General features: G+C 42.8%; 1 protein-coding gene and 1 long non-coding RNA gene across 4 annotated transcripts in view; one reads left to right on the plus strand and one right to left on the minus strand.

Annotated features, from left to right (window-relative positions):
• MAPKAP1 (MAPK associated protein 1) overlaps positions 1-18,933 on the minus strand; it is a 198,332-nt gene that overhangs the window by 20,438 nt on the left and 158,961 nt on the right. The window contains exon 10 of the mRNA XM_056538602.1: positions 14,450-14,587. Within this exon, the coding sequence (XP_056394577.1) occupies positions 14,450-14,587 (138 nt within the window). The remainder of the gene's footprint in view (positions 1-14,449; positions 14,588-18,933) is intronic.
• The window catches only part of LOC130290668 (uncharacterized), a 46,446-nt gene that overhangs the window by 5,856 nt on the left and 21,657 nt on the right, over positions 1-18,933 (plus strand). For 2 of the 3 annotated variants that reach the window (XR_008847662.1, XR_008847661.1), the window contains exon 2: positions 5,727-5,940. This is a non-coding gene — a long non-coding RNA (uncharacterized LOC130290668). Of the gene's footprint in view, positions 1-5,726; positions 5,941-7,412; positions 7,561-18,933 lie in introns of those variants that run through there. The other variant, XR_008847660.1, reaches the window with a different exon arrangement.

The raw sequence follows: 18,933 nt of genomic DNA on the forward strand, positions 1-18,933 counted from the left end.
ACTCCAGGGTCCTGCAGAGATTAGTCCATCAAATTAAATGGTAGTTATAAAATCACTGCCTATTTTATCAGCAATTGTGACAGAGTGACAGTGGGAGTCACAATACCGGGTATCTTGTGTGTCAGGACTCAAGCCAGCTAACACATCCCATTATTCTAATAGGGACGAGTCGTGTCTTTTCTTGCAGACAATCTCGAAAGTTTACTGCTAACAGAGATGATGATGAATAGGTGCAGAATGTATGAGCAGGTGGGAGAACAAGGGAGTAAGATGGAGGAGGCAGAGAGCAAGGAAAATGAGCGCAAGACTGCTAGTGTGTATGTGCTAAAATAGATACGTAAACAAGTAAAAAAAAAACTGAACAAAAAATATTTAAAAAAAATCTAAGACTGTTTAAAGAAAACTTTATTAGTTCTACTAGAGAAGATGGGGAGAGACATGAGGAGAAGAGTGCAGGATGAGATTTTTCCAAAAATAGGTCAATATAAGCATCATGTCCATATCAGTCTCTGTCTAATGTCACATCTCCTCCCGGCTGTCCCAGGCATGCTGTCACTGTTGTCTGTGCCTGTCGCCAGCTGCACCCAAACATAATCATAAAGGCGCATCATTAACCTTCCTATAGATAGCCAGGTGTAACATGCCACTCCAATTCTATTATATCTCCTAGCTACATATTACATGCTGACAAGACGTAATTAAACTGGATAAATTATTATTATTATATAGTGCGCTATGGTTCTCCAATGTTGATAAGACTGGATAGAGTGATAGGGACAGCGCAGCCAGCTCTGTAATTGGGGAATGGATCGCCTTCACAAAGTCCGCTGCATCCTTGTTTACATGCATGAAAAGTCTACGGAGTTTGACTACTAAATGTCAAAATTTAGATTCTTTCTGGAAATGACTATGTCCCCAAATATATCATTACTCATTTCCAATGTTGTCAATATTGCGGGTTTCTAGGTCCTGGTTTATTAGCTATATTTGACTTATGTGGCATAAAAATAACACGGATGTCTTCCATATGTAACTCATGGCTTCCATATTGTCTTCTCAAGGATCTTCGTTACAGACCTGGATATTGGTGCAATCTTCCTCATGGAATCAAATATGAAGGACCATTTAGAATACTTAATCTCCAATAACATGTTTTAAAGCTATAATACCTTTTCTTCAGATACAAGTGGCTGGGAAAGTTAAAGGGGTCAAACCAAAATGTAAAAAGAGATAGCTAGCTGACTGGTGGGGGTTCGACCACTGGGACCCCTACTGATCAGAAGAACGGAGGTCAATTGTCCCTCAAGTGAGTGGAGTGTCAGCATACATGCTGAACCAATCCTGAAGTCCTGAAGTCTACAGCATCCGCTTTAATCCTACTTGTGTAACTTTACATGAACCATTTAAGGGCATAGAAGATTGAGCGAATAAAAAGCTTGAGCAGCACCTTATGACTATAAGGCTAAACAAATATAGGTCATTAGGTCCTCTAAAGACAATATAAGATATTCTGCATTTTTTTTTTTTAAACCTGGTTCTGATTAGCAGTTTCAAGAAAATAGGTAAGGTGCCATAAAACTTAACTTTTACTAGTTTGTCAGAATAAAATTACACCTCAAATTAAACCGTGCCTAATCACTATCACCAAAAACATATAATTAGAAATGCATCCCACTAAAAGTAGGTACTCCTGTATTCAAAAATGCTCAACATTGATCTGTATCAAAGAAAACCATGTGTACAATTATCCCCGGTGCACATCACCCAATGCGTTTCTGTTACGGATGGGTTATTTTAAAATGGCTGAACGTCTTAAGGTGTATAACTGGCACAAGGATAATATAAAAAGCGCACTCCAAGAGCATATAAAAATAACCAAATTAATGGCAGCCTTAGGTTAGAGAAAGGAGTAAATCCCATAGTACACCAAGCTAATGGTTAAGGCAATGATAGCCAATGCTGGAGTGAATACATATAGATAATTGACGCTAATCCTCAATCCTCGATTCCAAATAGCAGGATCACACCACAAGAGCCAATCTGAGGCGCACGGCAATGCTGTGGTGATCGACTGATCAAGATCTGGCTGCTTAGGCTGCTGTAAAAAAATGATAGCATACAGAAATCCTGCAGTGGCAGCAAACCCGTCTGATCACGGGAGACGCCTTGATGTGCACAGGGGATAATTGTACATATGGTTTTCCTTGATAGAGATTAATGTTGAGCATTTTTGAATACAGGAGTACCTACTTTTAGTGAAATGCATTGCTAATTATTATATGTTTTTGCTGATAGTGATTTGGCACAGTTTAATTTGAGGTCTAATTTTATTCTGACAAACTAGTAAAGGTTACGTTTTATTGCACCTTACCTATTTTCTTGATATTGCTCATGATCCGTAAGGTATTAGCTATTGGTTTACGTATAACCATACCCTTTCACGTTTTGTTTCTGATTAGGAGTGCCTGGTTTCTTCCAGACATGTTGCTTAGAACAGAGGCCAAAAACTTTTATTTTGGTTTCATCTGACTCGAGAATTGTGTTTCACAGTCTAAGGCTGAGTTCACACAATTGAATTTCTGGCCAAACAAAATACGTTCGAAGCTTCTGAGTGTGGCCAGCTCTGACTGAATCAGTTGGTGCTAGGACTGCATGGGCACTGCAGTCGCCAAAATGGCAATGACTGTGGAGTGTACTCTGCTTTACTAATGGACAAGACAATTCTTGGGTGGCCAACTCTGGGAAAAGTCCTGATTGATTTAAACTTATCCCATTTGAGAACAGGGAGATACCATTGAGACCACTGTGCTCTTGGGAACTTTCAGTGTATCAGAAATATTTTGTACTCTTCTCTTGATCTGTGCCTCGATGCAATTCTGTCTCTGAGCTCTCCCAGCAGTTCTTTCCATCTCATAGCTTAGTTTTTGCTCTGATATACATTGTCAGCTGTGAGACCGTTTATAGACAGGGCAGTGTCTTTCTAAATCCTGTCCAATCACCTGAATTGACCACAGGTGACTCCAACCAAGGTGCAGAAACATCCACAAGGTGATCAAGAGAAATGGGGGGCAACCAGCTAAATTTCAAGAATCATAAGAAACTAAAATGTTGTGTTCACTTCAGTATTACAAAAGTATTGAGTGCAGATTGATGGGGAATTTTTTTTTTCCATAAGGTTTCAACATAACAAAAGGTTCAAAAAATGAAAGGGTCTGTAGACTTTCAAAATACATTAAAGGCGTACGCCACCCCTAGACATCTTATCCCCTATCCAAAGGATAGGGGATAAGATGTCTTCTGATCGTGGGGTTCCCGCCGCTGGGGACCCCCGCAATATCAGCTGCGGCACCCCAGACATCCGATGCCGGATGACTGCCGATGTGGGGCGGAGACTTGTGACGTCACGGTAATGCCCCGCTCCTGATGTCACAGCCATGCCCCCTCAATGCAAGTCTAAGGGAGGGGCGTGACTTGGATATTGAGGGCGTGACCGTGACTTCACGAGCGGGGCGCGGCTGTGATGCCACAAGCCTCCAGCGCTGCACTCGACGCTCCAAACCAATGCCGGGTGCAGCAGGGAGATCCTGGGGGTTCCCATCGGTGTGACCCTCGCAATCAGACATCTTATTCCCTATTCTTTAGAAAGGGGATAAGATGTCTTGGGGAGGAGTACTCCTTTAAGGTTAAGAAATATTACCCATTGTGTCACTACTGAATTTTGTTTAATAGTAATCTTGGTGAGGAAATGGCAGCGGTTTTGCAGTTTTAACCCTACATTTTCACTCCTGAGGGTATGGATTTTGCTAAGGAAAAACACTATTTCGCATATCTACAGTAGTCTCCAATTCCTACATGGGCTGGACAAAATTATTGGCACCCTTAACTTAATCTTTGGTTGCACACCCTTTGGAAAAAATAACTGAAATCAGTCGCTTCCTATAACCATCAATAAGTTTCTTACACCTCTCAGCCGGAATGTTGGACCACTCTTCCTTTGCAAACTGCTGCAGGTCTCTCTTATTTGAAGGGCGCCTTTTCCCAATAGCAATTTTAAGATCTCTCCACAGGTGTTCAATGGGATTTAGATCTGGACTCATTGATGGCCACTTCAGAACTCTCCAGCGCTTTGTTGCCATCCATTTTTGTGGCATTTTTGGCGTATATGTTTGGGGTCATTGCCCTGCTGGAAGACCCAAGATCTCGGACACAAACCCAGCTTTCTGACCCTGGGCTGTACAGTGCGACCCAAAATCCGTTGGTATTCCTCAGATTTCATGATGCCTTGCACACATTCAAGGCACCCAGTGCAAGAGGCAGCAAAACAACCCAAAAGCATAATGGAACCTCCACCATATATCACTGTAGGTACTGTGTTCTTTTCTTTGTAGGCCTCATTCCGTATTCGGCAAACAGTAGAATGATGTGTTTTGCCAAAAAGCTTTATCTTGGTCTCATCTGTCCACAAAATGTTTTCCCAGAAGGATTTTGGCTAACTCATTTCGGCAAAATGTAGTCTTGCTTTTTTATGTCTGTGTGTCATCAGTGGGGTCCTCCTGGGTCTCCTGCCATAGCGTTTCAATTCATTTAAATGTCGACGGATAGTTCGCAATGACACTGATGCTCCCTGAGCCTGTAGAACAGCTTGAATATCTTTGGAACTTGTTTGGGACTGCTTATCCACCCCATCCGGACTATCCTGCGTTGACACCTTTCTTCAGTTTTTCTCTTCCGTCCACGCCCAGGGAGATTAGCTACAGTGCCATGAGTAGCAAATTTCTTGATAATGTTGCGCACTGTGGACAAAGGCAAATCTAGATCTCTGGAGATGGACTTGTAACCTTGAGATTGTTGATATTTTTCCACAATGTTGGTTCTTAAGTCCTCAGACAGTTCTCTTCTCTTTCTGTTGTCCATGTTTAGTGTGGCACAAACAGACATACAATGCAAAAACTAAGTGAACTTCTCTCCTTTTTATCTGCTTTCAAGTCTGCTTTTTATATTGCCCACACCTGTAACTTGCTCCAGGTGAGTTTAAAGGAGCATCACATGCTTGAAACAATCTTATTTTTCCACAATTTAGAAAGGGTGCCACTAATTGTGTCCAGCCCTTTTTTGGAGTTTGGTGTGACATTATGCCCAATTTGCCTTTTTTCCTACCTTTTTTGGTTTAGTTCCTATACACACAAAGGGAATAAACATGTGTATAGCAAAACATGTGTTACTGCAATCCTTTTCTGTGAGAAATACTTCCTCTTCATGAAAAATTTCGGGGTGCCAACATTTATGGCCATGACTATATATATATATTTTTTTTTTAAGGTCCCTCTGGCAATACAGATGCAGCCATTCCAAGAACACACGCTATATTTATTATTGCAATATATTTCCAGGCAGTGAATATAACAGCTGTTCTGTTTGATGCAACATGAAAGGATTCCGTTTGCAAAAGGGCACCTCTTATATTTACACGACAGCAATGTGTGAGAAACATCTCAGTGTTCAGAGCATGGGATAGAGTGGAAATGGGTCTGATAGCAGGTACCATAGTGTCACGTTAGTGACAGGGACATGCTGGGAAATCTAGTGACCTTTTACATACAGCTAATTAAAAAGAAATTACAGAGTGTTCTCTGTTCACTGGTGAGACGCCAGAACAGCGGCTTTTACACATGAATAGCTTGACTCCTTCTAAAGCAGGTTCTCCCCTTATCATTTTAACTCCATAGATGCCAGAACGCAAGAGCGTGTACTGCTGTCCCTCATTCTTCTTACAGTTAATGCCAAGGCAGAACTAAGCGAGAGGTGGAAGGAAGAGATAATGGAAAGGTACAACAGTGCTGTGAGATGCGATAAGCAAGAGGGCACCAGAGACAAAGAAAGTGAATTTAGAGAAGAAGATACTGTGGCATCTATGTGACGAGAAGAATGAATGACTGAAAGGTGATCTTGAGAAAGTGTTATGTAAATATAAATAAGGATATGTTATAAACTACACAACGCACAGACTAATCATCAGCCTCAAAGAAGGTGGGCCATAAAGGCACCTTTACTTGTAAAAATGGGTCTACGCCTTCATTTGTAAGCCATTTTTCTAGGGTCTTGAAACTGCGCAAATATCTAAAGCCATCTAAAAGGTAGGACCTATTGTTGAATTCATCCATAACTGTAAGGACACATTGGACCCCACCTTTAAATCACTAAAGTCAGGTGTTTTATTCATTCCCAAAGCCTCAGATGTATCTAGTCTAGTCCCTAACAATGCAGTCACCTTTACAGACATTTGTGAAAGATTGGGCCATTTTAAAGAGCTCACCAAGTTCTAGTGTGGTGCTGTAATTCGGGCCACGGCTGCAAAAAGTCAGTTTGAAGTGTTTTACCTCCTAAATTTTCCTCCATAGCTGTGAGTGGTATTATCGTAAAGTGGAAGTGTTTAGGATTCATGAAACCATACTTTTGCTGATTCAATAACTGAAGAGACCAAACCTCATCTGGCATTACAATAAGCACAAAACTTCAGCCCATCAGCCCACCAGAAGCTTTATGGTATGGGTTTCCAACCTAACAGTTGCATGCAAGCCTTACATCACAAAGTACAATGCCAGCGTCAGATAAAAAGGTTTAGAGGATGCCACCACTTGACTCTGGAGAAGAAAATGTGTTCTGTGGACTGACACATGTCAAAAGATTTAATGTGTTAGGGTCTCGTTGCTCCAGATCTCTAGATACAACTGGGAAAAGCATGTGACTGTGCTCACAACTCTATCCCACTCATTGAAGGTGATAGGCTCCAAAGACTTACAATGGGGTCCGTCTGCTGCAAAGAGTTGGATAGAACAGTGAGCTGAAGAGTGAGGTGCACAGCCACACACTTCTACTAGCTATATTTAGAGATCGGTGGAGGTCTCAACACTAAGGCTTCTACCCATCAAAGCTTTAGACGTGCCAAAAGTTTTTTAAATTACCGTAATGCTTTAAATGTCTGACTGCATTGTGCCATCTACAAAGACAAAGTTAGATGACTTTGGCGTGAAAGAACTTGAGTAAACAGCACAAAGCCCAGACCTCAGCCCCATTAAACTAGAATGGACCCCTCATCTGACCTAAAGTCCCTAAAGTGACACACTCTAAAATCTTGTAGAAACCAGAAGAGTGGAAACTGTTATATCTGCAAAGAGAACACCAAGTCCTATTAATGCCTTTGTCCTAAAAGCTCCTGTAGGTGTAATTCCAAAGTGTCTACTTTTATCCACAAAGTGTATGTATATATTCCTCTTGCAGCCATGAAGCTCAGCTCTATTAGAGCAGAGCTGTGATCTTTGACTACAGTTTTAACATAATGTCTGGGGTTGTCTAAAATGCACCTCCGGTCACATCACTGTTTCCGGACATTGTTCTCTTTCTGTCCTCTGCAGCTTGTACACTTTAGATTGGCTTCCGTGTAGAAACACAAGCTCACCAGGAAGTCAGTGCATGGAGGGCTGGAGGAAAATCAAACTTTGTACTGGAAAGCCAGACAAAAAATGCTAAAGAATATTCAATCTACCCTTGATAACATGTAAAATAAACACCACTTGTGAAGCACACACAGACCTTGTGTACATGGAGTACTTTGTGATGATTAATGATGAATATGGAGTTTGATGAGGGTCCGACTCATGACAAAAGCCCACCCTTTCTCCCAGCTGTTTTAAGAGGCTGCAGCGCTACAACCTCTATAATAATGACTCTAAGACTGATCATGCTTGCAAATGCTGTACTAATTGTAATTGCAGTGCAATGTACTGCATTGTCCCGTCTAGTAAGAGTAAAAGACTATGCCTAAATGTACACATTTGTACTTTATTGTTTTAATGCCATTTAAATTAAAATGAAACATCTTTGTGATATTCCTACAGTTTTGTTTTTGTGTGCCTCTATGGCAACAGACAACAAACAAACCCTATGTAGTCTGATTCTGCATTTATAATCCCTTCGATAAGTCTTTTACTTCTTGCAAACCTACCAAGCATAAAGCTAGCATAAATTCAGAGCGTAAAAGAAAGGTAATCTGATTGCAGATTAAGCAGGTAATACAAATAAGAAACTAATATAGCTCTCGTGCTATGTTTCATGCCCCCCCCCCCCCCCAGGGACTTGTATGTTTGGCTAAGTACAGGTGGCACACTTCTCAATAGTGGGAGAGAAAAATAATTATGTGCCAAATTGTCATAAGTGGCTCTTCTTCCTTAGAACTGAGGGTCAGGCATCTTAAAACCCAACTGCCCAAAGCTTCTATATATACGATGAAGAGGTTCCGCCAAAATGTATTTACTGTGTAAAACCACCTTTACGCCATACAAGACTTGCTGTTCTCTGTAGCCATGAAACCATATAGCATTAATAGGAACTTTAGAAATAAAATATTAGCGTATTTTTCGCCCTATAGTACGCACCGGCATATCAGACGCACCCTATTTTAAAGGTCCAAAATCTAGAAAAAAAAGATTCTGAACCCAACAGTGATCTTCAACCTGCGGACCTCCAGATGTTGCAAACTACAACTCCCAGCATGCCCGGACAGTCGTTGGCTGTCCAGGCATGTTGGGAATTGTAGTTTTGCAACATCTGGAGGTCCGCAGGTTGAAGACCACTGGTATAGGAGGTAATACTCACGTGTCCCCGCCGCTCCGGACCCTGGATGTCGCTCCATCGCTGTATCCCTGTGGTGTCCCTGACGCTCCGGACGTCTTCTTCCCCGGGATCCACGCTCTCCGTCATCACGTCGCTACGCACGCCGCTCCTATTGGATGACAGGACGGCGTGCGCGACGACGTGATGGCGTCGAAGGAGAGCGCCGGCCATGCAGGGGATCCCGGCACGGAGCAGACACCGAGGAGGCAGGTAAGGTCCCTCCCGGTGTCCTGTAAGCTGTTCGGGGCACCGCGATTTCACCGCGGCGGTCCTGAACAGCCCGACTGAACAGCCGGGTTAGTGTTATTTTCGCTTCAGACGCGGCGGTCAGTTTTGATCGCCGTGTCTGAAGGGTTAATACAGGGCATCACCGCGATCGATGATGTCCTGTATTAGCGGCGGGTCCCGGCCGTTGATGGCCGCAGGTATTCGCTGTATAAGACGCACCAACTTTTCCCCCCCAGTTTTGGGGAAGAAAAAGTGCGTCTTATACGGCGAAAAATACGGTATTAATTAAAACCTACTGCACAGTGAATTTTAAGGTGGTTGCTAAGGTGGATATAGCCTTTCAATAAAGCCAAAATCTATTTTTCAATTTTACTTCTAGCTGTTATTTAAGGTGGGATGGTAACAATTGTGTTGAAGCTGATGGAACAGATAAGACCTGGATTTTACTGAAGAAGTGGAGCTCTGCTAGTCTAAATTTTGCAATTTGGAATCCTTGTCTTGGATTTCACAACACATTTTCTTTCTTCTCAGTCATTATTTATTTGGACATTCTCCAAGCATGCATGGTTACTCTAACATCGCTGTCATATTGTCACCAACTTGGCCACCCCCAGTGTATTAACTGCTTGAACAGTCGCATCCTGAAAACTGATTAGCAAACACGGGGTTAATAACACTGATGGTACAAAGACAATACAGTGCAACCACTCACCCGCTTTCAATCTGCTGTTCTATTATTGCTTCCGTAGTTTTGTCAGAGAAGCTATTTTCTGTCTGTGTATGATACACATCTGGGTAACCATACATCGCCTTGGTCTTACAGCGTGTTGAAATGTGTACATATATGAGTGTGTGCGTGTGCATTGACTGGCACAGAGACACTTCGGAGGCAAGAGACATCAATCAACCAGTGACAGCTACCAACAGAAGGCCCAGGTTAGAGGTTAAAGAACAGAAGAAGAAATGAAAGGGTCCCTATAGAAAAAAAGCTACCAAGCCCCCACCTTTGTGGCACAGACAGAGGCAGGAGCCCCAGAATCCACCATCTTCATCAATCTTCTTGCTTCCTCCTTCAGATTAGCCGTGCGGAAATGTAGAGTAGTAACTTAACGGGATAGACCAGGCAGGCTTCAGTTACCGTCTGTATACTACACAATGCTTGGTGCTTATCAGTAACACACTTCATTTTTATTCACCATATCACGAAAGAGAAGGAACTATCCTTGTCAGGTGGAGTAGACTGTTTTACACAGCATTCTACACCAATGCTAAACAAAACAAAAAAGTGGATATACAATGCATTTGTAAAGTCTTCAGACCCTTTCACTTTTCTTCCACAGTGTTATGTTGAGGTTATGTTATGAAATCAAGTTTCCCCACCATCAATCTGCACTCAATGCCCCATAATAAGAATGTAGAAACAAAATTGTATTATTTTTTTGCTAATTTATCAAAAAGGAAGAACTAAAATGTTGTCTCTTTCTACACTTTGATTTGGAAAGACAAGTATATCAGAGCAAAAACAAAGCCATGAGTGGGAAAGGACTGCACGTAGAGCTCAGAATAGGATTGTGTGGAGGCACAGATCTGGAAAAAAAAGTTTCTGCTTCACTAAAAGTTCCCAAGAGCTCATCATTTTTAATTGGAAGCAGTTTAGAACAACCAGGACGGAATGCCCCACCAAAACAAGTAATTGGGGAGCTCTGAAGATCCTATGTTCAGATGGGAGAAACTTCCAGAAGATCAATTACTGCAGCCACCACCAATCTGAGCTTTATGGTAGTGGCCAGAAAGAAGCCTCTTCCCAGTTAAAAAGCATGAAAGCTGCCTTGAGTTTGCAAAAAAAAAAAGTAAAGAATATAAAGCACTTAAAGGACACTCAGACTTTGAGAAACAAGATTCTCTGGTCTGATAAAAACAGGATTGAAGTGTTTGGCCTCAATTGTAAGGATAATTTCTCGAGGAAATCACCACAACATATCATCTACCCAATACCGTCCCTACAGTGAAGCATGGTGGGGACAGCATCATGCTTGGACAGGTAGACTGTCAGGGTTAAGAGAAAGCTAAACAGAGCAAAGTACAGATATATTTTTACTGAAAACCTGATCAAGAGTTCTCTAAACTTCAGACTGACTAAAGGTTCCCCTTCCAACAAGACAATGACCTTAAAGGAATACTGCAGCCATAGACACTCATCCCCTATCCGAAGGGATAGGGGATAAGTGTCTGATTGCAGGGGGGGGGGGGGCAATCGCTGCTACCGCTGCTTATGCGCCTGTAGTCCCCCCCCCATACAGCTCTCTCAGAGATACTAGAGATACTCTCTAGAGATACATGGAGGGGACGTGTCGGCCACTGCGTCATGCTGCAACCAACACATCTCCTGGACGGGAGAGACACGGCAGAGCCAGGGCCCCATACAGGAGATAGCGGGGGTCCCAGTTTTTAAGTGGTTACCAGGATAACAAAAAAAACACACAGCAGATTTCTTCCAAAAACAGTGCTACTGCTGTCCGTAGGTTGTATGTGGTAGTACAAATGGGCTCCATTCAACAAACATGTTTTTATAATCCTGGATAGCCCCTATTAATCTCTCTCAGGAAGAGGAATGCTACAACCCTAAATTTGGGATGATGGTGATAAACGTGCTTTCTTATTCACAAACATCCAGTTCTTTTACAAACTCCGTACTCGCGAGCAGTGTTAGGACAAACATTTACTGGATAACAATTACGTCTGGTTGTGTAGGTGTTAAAAATGCAAATGGTCCTACATGCTGTAAGTCTGGTAATGGAACATGTTTTATTTTAAAATATATTAATGCTTATTCCTCTGTGATGAATAAACGGGCCTTGCTTAGTATTTTTCTGATCATCAAAAGATAATGTAGTCTGTAAAAGGAGGACTGTTATGGTAGCTGGTTCCATATCGAGGTGTCAGACCATAATATTCCATAACTGCTGATGGAAAAAGGCTGTTTTTTTGTATACTAATGCCTAGTAAATTAAGTACCCTCATAGTGGGCTAATCCAGTAAGGAGGAGTACAAATCTTTCGACCTATCCATAAAAAAGATCCACTTGAATTATGACTAACGTTGGAATCCAATCTGTTTGGGTTTGTGAACATCTTCTGCCCATGTTTCAGGGAGCAGACAAATAACTCACTACCACATGGACTCACTAGTTATTGCAGTTTTCTTTCTGTTCCTTTTTATGCACTTTAAATTAAGGCTTTTATTCCCTTATTTTGTAAATCCCCAAATGAATTGAATTGGCTGGTGGTTCAGCATGCACACTGCTGCATTATTCAAATTCTATGGGGCTGCTTAAAATAGCAGTGCTGCACTTCTGTGGATAGATATGTTGCCATGTTGGTAAAACCCCTTTCCAATTAAAATGTTACCATTACATATTAAAGCCTAAAATTGTAATAGTTTTACCCTGTTGTCAAAAAAAACAAACAAACTCAAGTATCTCAACAAAGATAGCTTATCGATGTAACTTGTTGAGGGCAGTAGGTACCAGAAATACATTGCCTGTGGTGTTTAGACTTATTATCCATTAGTGGAGGCAGAATTGGCGTTCTTGTGTGCGTGACTGTTTAGGATATCTGTTGTACGCAATTTGTAGACTGAGTGAAGGGCAGGTGTGAGATTAATTGATGATGTAGTGCTTATCCCCTATGGTTGCACCCACATAATGGTAAAGTGGAGGGACCTTCTGTGAGAAATATTATCATATCAGAACGTGTGCTTATTAGCGCTAAATAATAATTTAGAATGCTAATACCGTACTTAGTAATATCTAGTAAAGTAGCAGATTCTGGCTGCCAAAGTTCCTCCATACACTCAGCTTTTTTCCTGCATCTTTACCTGTCTCTGGCCTGGTGACAGTATAAATAGATTTAGGCCAAGATAAAAGCTTTGTCTGATCTGCCACAGAATATATATGGTTCACTTTCAGTCAGGTTTGAAGCCGCATTATATATCTGCATGGCCGATGCTGCGGTGACGTAATTGAAAGGTCTCGGTAGCCAGGCTGTTAGATAAAACCTTTAACGCTAGGCCATCTTTTTTGGGAAATAAAGTCATTATGTAGCACTTTCAATTCCACTCTATTTCCAAGGCAGATAGCCCTGCCTGTCAGCTTCACAGAGGGAATCACTGAAAATGCTGATTGATTTACTCAGGAGAGAGAAACTCGTAGGGCACATAATAGTGTGAGTTTAGAAGGCTAATGTTTCAACACCAGTCATTCTGGGGTCGGTAGACTGATACAATCACATTATCGCCATATACTCTCAATGACTCCTATCCTCATACTGTCTCTCTTGACTATGACGAGATACAAGCTTTTTGATATTAAGGATGAGTAAATGCGGCAGAAACACGAATATATGCACAACTCCTATTGTATGTGTATATGTATGTGTTCAAACCGCCAGGGTGCCATTCTATAGAGCTTGGTTTGCTATGCTATACAGCATCATTTTTCAAGGTTACAGAAAAATAATATGGTTCAAACACATAATAAGAATGGCGAAGTATGAAGTGCTGATGACCTTGGGAGGGAAGGTTAGACAGATACGGCCGCCACATGAGCAGAATAGAGTAGAGTCTGGTCTCAGAACCAAACAGCCATTTCTTTGAGGGCTGACATCTTCATACTGACAACTATACACTTGACCCTGCTCTACCTGCGTGCATAAGTACAATTTATAAAATCTTCCTGCAGTAGATAGGCTGAGCTTGTGTTACCAGAGATAAAACACAGAAAAGAGGATATATTGCACAAGTCTTGCCTCTTATCTATTCGCAAACCTCTACTTCTTCCTCATAATTCATTCAAGAAAGACCCCAGGAATCATTTTTTTGATGTAAGCCATGCAGGGAGACATTTATCACTGACTGATAAGAATCACGCTCAAAACTTGTGGAGACAATGTCCCTTTCCTTGGTAAGAGGAAACAGGGAGAGAGCAAAACAGGGAACAAAGATTATGGGGTTTTTCTGTATGGTAATAGTAAATTGATCTACTGATCCCAAAGAAGTAGCTGTTCAAACGACCATGCCATTGTAATTTAACTATTTAATAACCCAGACATGCAAATGTATGAAGCTATCCAGAGTAAGGGTCTATTCACAAGGCAGAATTTCCACTTGAGGAATTACGCCTCAAATTAAAGCCCATAGACTTCTATGGGATTCCGCTAGCGGAAATTCTGAAGTGTGAACGGGATTGCGGAATCCCATAGAAGTCTATGGGCTTTAATTTGAGGGAGAATTCCGCAAGCGGAAATTCTGCTTTGTGAGCATACCCTAATGCAGTAACAGAAGACAGGAGGAGGGAGATGCAGCTGCAGCTTCTCTCTCTCTAGAATGGGGAGCAGAAATAGAAGCACTCAGCACAGCAGAATCTTTACTACACTTGAGAATAACATGTAATCTTAAATTATCACAGGTGGAATCACTGGTAGATGTAATTTATAATTCAGTACGTTCTGTATCAGGGCATTTTTAGATCTGTTTTTCTGTGCTTCATACTTACTTGGACTTTTCTCTTCTGCGAGGTCACATGCACAAAGTAAGTCGGAATCAATAGAAATGGGCTTCTGCTTAATCCAAAATTTTGTGCTAGCCTTCTGATTTGTCACTGGGTCAATCTCAACCTTCTCGCCGGAGATCCCTGCAGAGAAAAAGTAAATGCATTTCATTTAATACCACAGCCGGAGGAATGCGATCTGAAGCTGTGAGTTGACCAGGCCCGGGAGGTTACATAGAAACTGAAATGTTACTTCTTGCTGGCTTCACATATAAACCTCCTACCATTTTCTATCAATACATTCAATTATGTCAAATGTCCTTATACTCAACATGACATTCAACAGAAAATTACTAAAGGTCAAAAAGTTCACAAGAGATCTTTTTTGGGGTTGACATATTTTTTTTCTGGTTACAGTGCTCCAAAGTCCACTACTCCATTTAGCACTGGTATGTAATGAAATCACAGAATCATGGCTGCCTGGAGCAATAACTCAATACATTTGGAGGAAATCATGAACATATTTATATCAGTTTTCAGCATATTGACAATGTAAAGTCCCAAGTAGCATCTGTATAAACATTTTAAAGGGGTACTCCACTGCTCAGCGTTTGGAACAAACTGTTCCAAATGCTGGAGCCTATGCCGGGAGCTCGTGATGTCATAGCCCCACCCCCTCAATGCAAGTCATTGGGAGAGGGCGTGATGGCTGTCACGCCCCCTCCCATAGACTTGCATTGAGGGGGCGGGGCATGACATCATGAGGGGATGGGGCTATGAACACAATTGTTCCAAATGCTGAGCAGTGGAGTACCCCTTTAAGCCTTTTTTGGGGTGGAATGGTCCCTGCAGAACCACAGATTTACCAAAATTTGTGCTAGAAATTAGCATAGATGATGGTGCAAATTTGAAGGCGTAGATTTGCTTCTTTGGTGCACTGGCAATAAAGAGATGAGCCATCACTCTGTTGTTTATGGAACTTCTATAGATTCCCAATTTTAGTGGTCGCCCATGTTTGGACGACACATAAAGAATGAAAGGAGCAGTGGCAGAGTATGGAGCAGAGGCCTGCATTGTGATCAGTGGGAGTCCCAGCAGTCTGACCCCCACCCATAAGCTGCTTTTTCACAGGAAAAAATCTAACTTCCAGTCTTGAAATAAACCCTTTAAGGAGGTGTATTATTAGTAATTCCCTTACATAACGTTGGCAGAAGCATTTCTCCATTAATGGAACATTAGAAGGCAAAACAAATTTTTTATCTTCCTCCCCTCTGGGCTCCACTGTAAGGATACAAACTTATTCTGCAAATGGAGTCATCACAACGTGCACAAAAGCAGTGTGACATTGCCCAAAAAATGCCAAAGACAGTAGGCAGCCATAACCTACCTGCCATGTATAGTAAAAATGGAGCAGTAACAACTGCATTTCCTTGTTTGCTCTATTTTCTGGAATAGTTCCCTATAATGTTTCCAGTCTGGGGGTTTCCTTTCAAATGGAGTAATAAAGTTCACCGTTAACGATTGACAACACAATAGCATTTGTACACAAATCATCAAGCATCTTAAAAATAAAAGATGCTCAATGAAAAGTGCTTAAATGTTAACTTGTTTCATTCTCCAATAACCATCCATAATTCCCTCTTATACACCGTATCATCAGTGGTTCATCAGTTCAGCATCACTAGCTCATGAGTTGCCAGGAGCCGGTAATGCAATGTTGACCTCTCTGGCAGTGAAGCTGTTAAGTCGTGTTCATTTGATGGTCGCAGTCAGGTTCCTCCACGGGTAAGAAAATAAGGCAAGATACCAAATTCTTCCAGATGTACAGATGATGCCGGAGGATTGAACCTAGAGTGATTTTTTTCGACAGTAGCCGAATATAAACCAGCAGTGACACCTAAAGTGGCCGCTGATTTATAGCCATAGTGAGTTTGGGCCTGCGTCCCCATGAATATTAGCACTACAAATCTGGGCCCATTTAGCAGAGAGAGCCTGGTACATACATCACCGGCTCCTGCTCCTAGCCAAGGTCACCCTCAAAGCCATCAATCTTTCCAGCAAGGGGCAAGTGGGCCAGGCATGGAGTTGTGCATTGGGAGAAAGCAGCCGCTCCAGTCACTCTCATCTGCCTTTTTATCATGTAAAGAGCGTGCAAACCTCTATTATATTTATCTGCCGGACGGTCCCTGCATCGCCCATCCATTACTGCCTGTATCTCCATGAGAAAAGATTCACAGTATAATGTGCTAGTAAAGAGTTTTTTGTCTATTGCACAAAATACACATATAGTACATCACATACTAACACATTTACTAGGATTAAGACTCTAATGGAAAATTCACTTATACCCATGGGCGAAGACATACCCAACTGCAGCTACTACAATAAGTACTGCTAGTGCAGTAATAAGGTATATGAGGATAACCTACCCCTCCTTAAGATATGATAAAGTCATTAACAAATGCAATTCCTGCTGTTGTCCCCTTTCAGTCAGTTCCACTGATGTCCTAGCTATAAATGTTTCAGGAGAAAGATGAGTGACAACCATATTTACTATTACAGCTACTTATGGTATGATGCATCACAGACTATTGGGAAGAGTAAGGCAGCTTGGTGTGAACCCCAACTAAAAAGTAAAATGGTGGCCATGGTTGTCACCCAGCTTTCTATAAAAAAAAAATAGAACTAGTAATATGGCTGTAGCTGTGGGTGGTACTGCCGTTCACCGCAGCTCAGTCCCATTCAGGGGATTGGTGAAGGTATGACTTTTAAAGATAGTCATCTTAAAGACGAAGCCACAGCAATCATCCCTTCATTGTTTGTCCTGGCACAGCAGCTTGTCCATATGTTGCTAATACTGTGCCTTTGTAGGATGATTGGGGCTTCTGTCTGAACTCCAGGATAAAACAGTAATGATCTATCCTTGGGATAGGCCATTAAAGTGGTTTAACCCATGAAAGACACTTATCCCCCATTCACAGGATTGGTGGGGGCCCAACAGCTGGGACCCCGTTACTGATCATGAGAACAGAAGTCCCGTCGTCTCCTTACCGAATGGAGTAACGCGTGGACATAAGTGCTGCCATGCTATTCAATTCTACAGGATGGTATTTCCAGCCAATAATTTAAGATAGCTCTACTTGGAATAGTTTTGCACTTAAAATGTATCTGTCACGATGCCGGCTGGCAGGTAGTGGATCCTCTGTGCCAGAGAGGGATTGGCGTGGACCGTGCTAGAGGATCGGTTCTAAGTCACTACTGGTTTTCACCAGAGCCCGCCGCAAAGCGGGATGGTCTTGCTGCGGCGGTAGTGACCAGGTCGTATCCCCTAGCAACGGCTCAACCTCTCTGGCTGCTGAAGATAGGCGCGGTACAAGGGAGTAGACAGAAGCAAGGTCGGACGTAGCAGAAGGTCGGGGCAGGCAGCAAGGATCGTAGTCAGGGGCAACGGCAGGAGGTCTGGAACACAGGCTAGGAACACACAAGGAAACGCTTTCACTGGCACTAAGGCAACAAGATCCGGCGAGGGAGTGAAGGGGAAGTGAGGTGATATAGGGAAGTGCACAGGTGTAAACACTAATTGGAACCACTGCGCCAATCAGCGGCGCAGTGGCCCTTTAAATCGCAAAGACCCGGCGCGCGCGCGCCCTAGGGAGCGGGGCCGCGCGCGCCGGGACAGAACTGACGGAGAGCGAGTCAGGTACGGGAGCCGGGGTGCGCATCGCGAGCGGGCGCTACCCGCATCGCGAATCGCATCCCGGCCAGAGGCGGTATCGCAGCGCCCCGGGTCCGTGGAACCGACCGGAGCGCTGCAGTGAGAGGAGTGTAGCGAGCGCTCCGGGGAGGAGCGGGGACCCGGAGCGCTCGGCGTAACAGTACCCCCCCCTTGGGTCTCCCCCTCTTCTTGGAGCCTGAGAACCTGAGGACCAGACTTTTGTCCAGGATATTGTCCTCAGGTTCCCAGGACCTCTCTTCAGGACCACAACCCTCCCAATCCACTAAAAAGAAGGTTTTCCCTCTGACCTTTTTGGATGCTAAAATCTCTTTGACGGAGAAGATGTCCGAGGAGCCGGAGACAGGAGTGGGGGGAACAGATTTGGGAGAGAAACGGTTAATGATAAGTGGTTTAAGAAGAGAAACATGAAAGGCATTAGGAATACGAAGAGAAGGAGGAAGAAGAAGTTTGTAAGAGACAGGATTAATCTGGCGCAAAATCTTGAAAGGACCAAGATAGCGTGGTCCCAACTTATAGCTAGGGACACGGAAGCGGACATATTTGGCGGAGAGCCATACCTTGTCTCCAGGGGAAAAGATGGGAGGAGCTCTTCTTTTCTTATCCGCGAATCTCTTCATGCGTGAAGAAGCCTGTAAGAGAGAATTTTGGGTCTCTCTCCATATGATGGAAAGATCACGAGAAATTTCATCCACAGCGGGCAGACCAGAGGGCAAGGGGGTAGGGAGGGGGGGAAGAGGGTGACGGCCGTACACCA

Source organism: Hyla sarda, chromosome 9, assembly GCF_029499605.1.
Source record: "Hyla sarda isolate aHylSar1 chromosome 9, aHylSar1.hap1, whole genome shotgun sequence".
Taxonomy (NCBI): Eukaryota; Metazoa; Chordata; class Amphibia; order Anura; family Hylidae; genus Hyla; species Hyla sarda.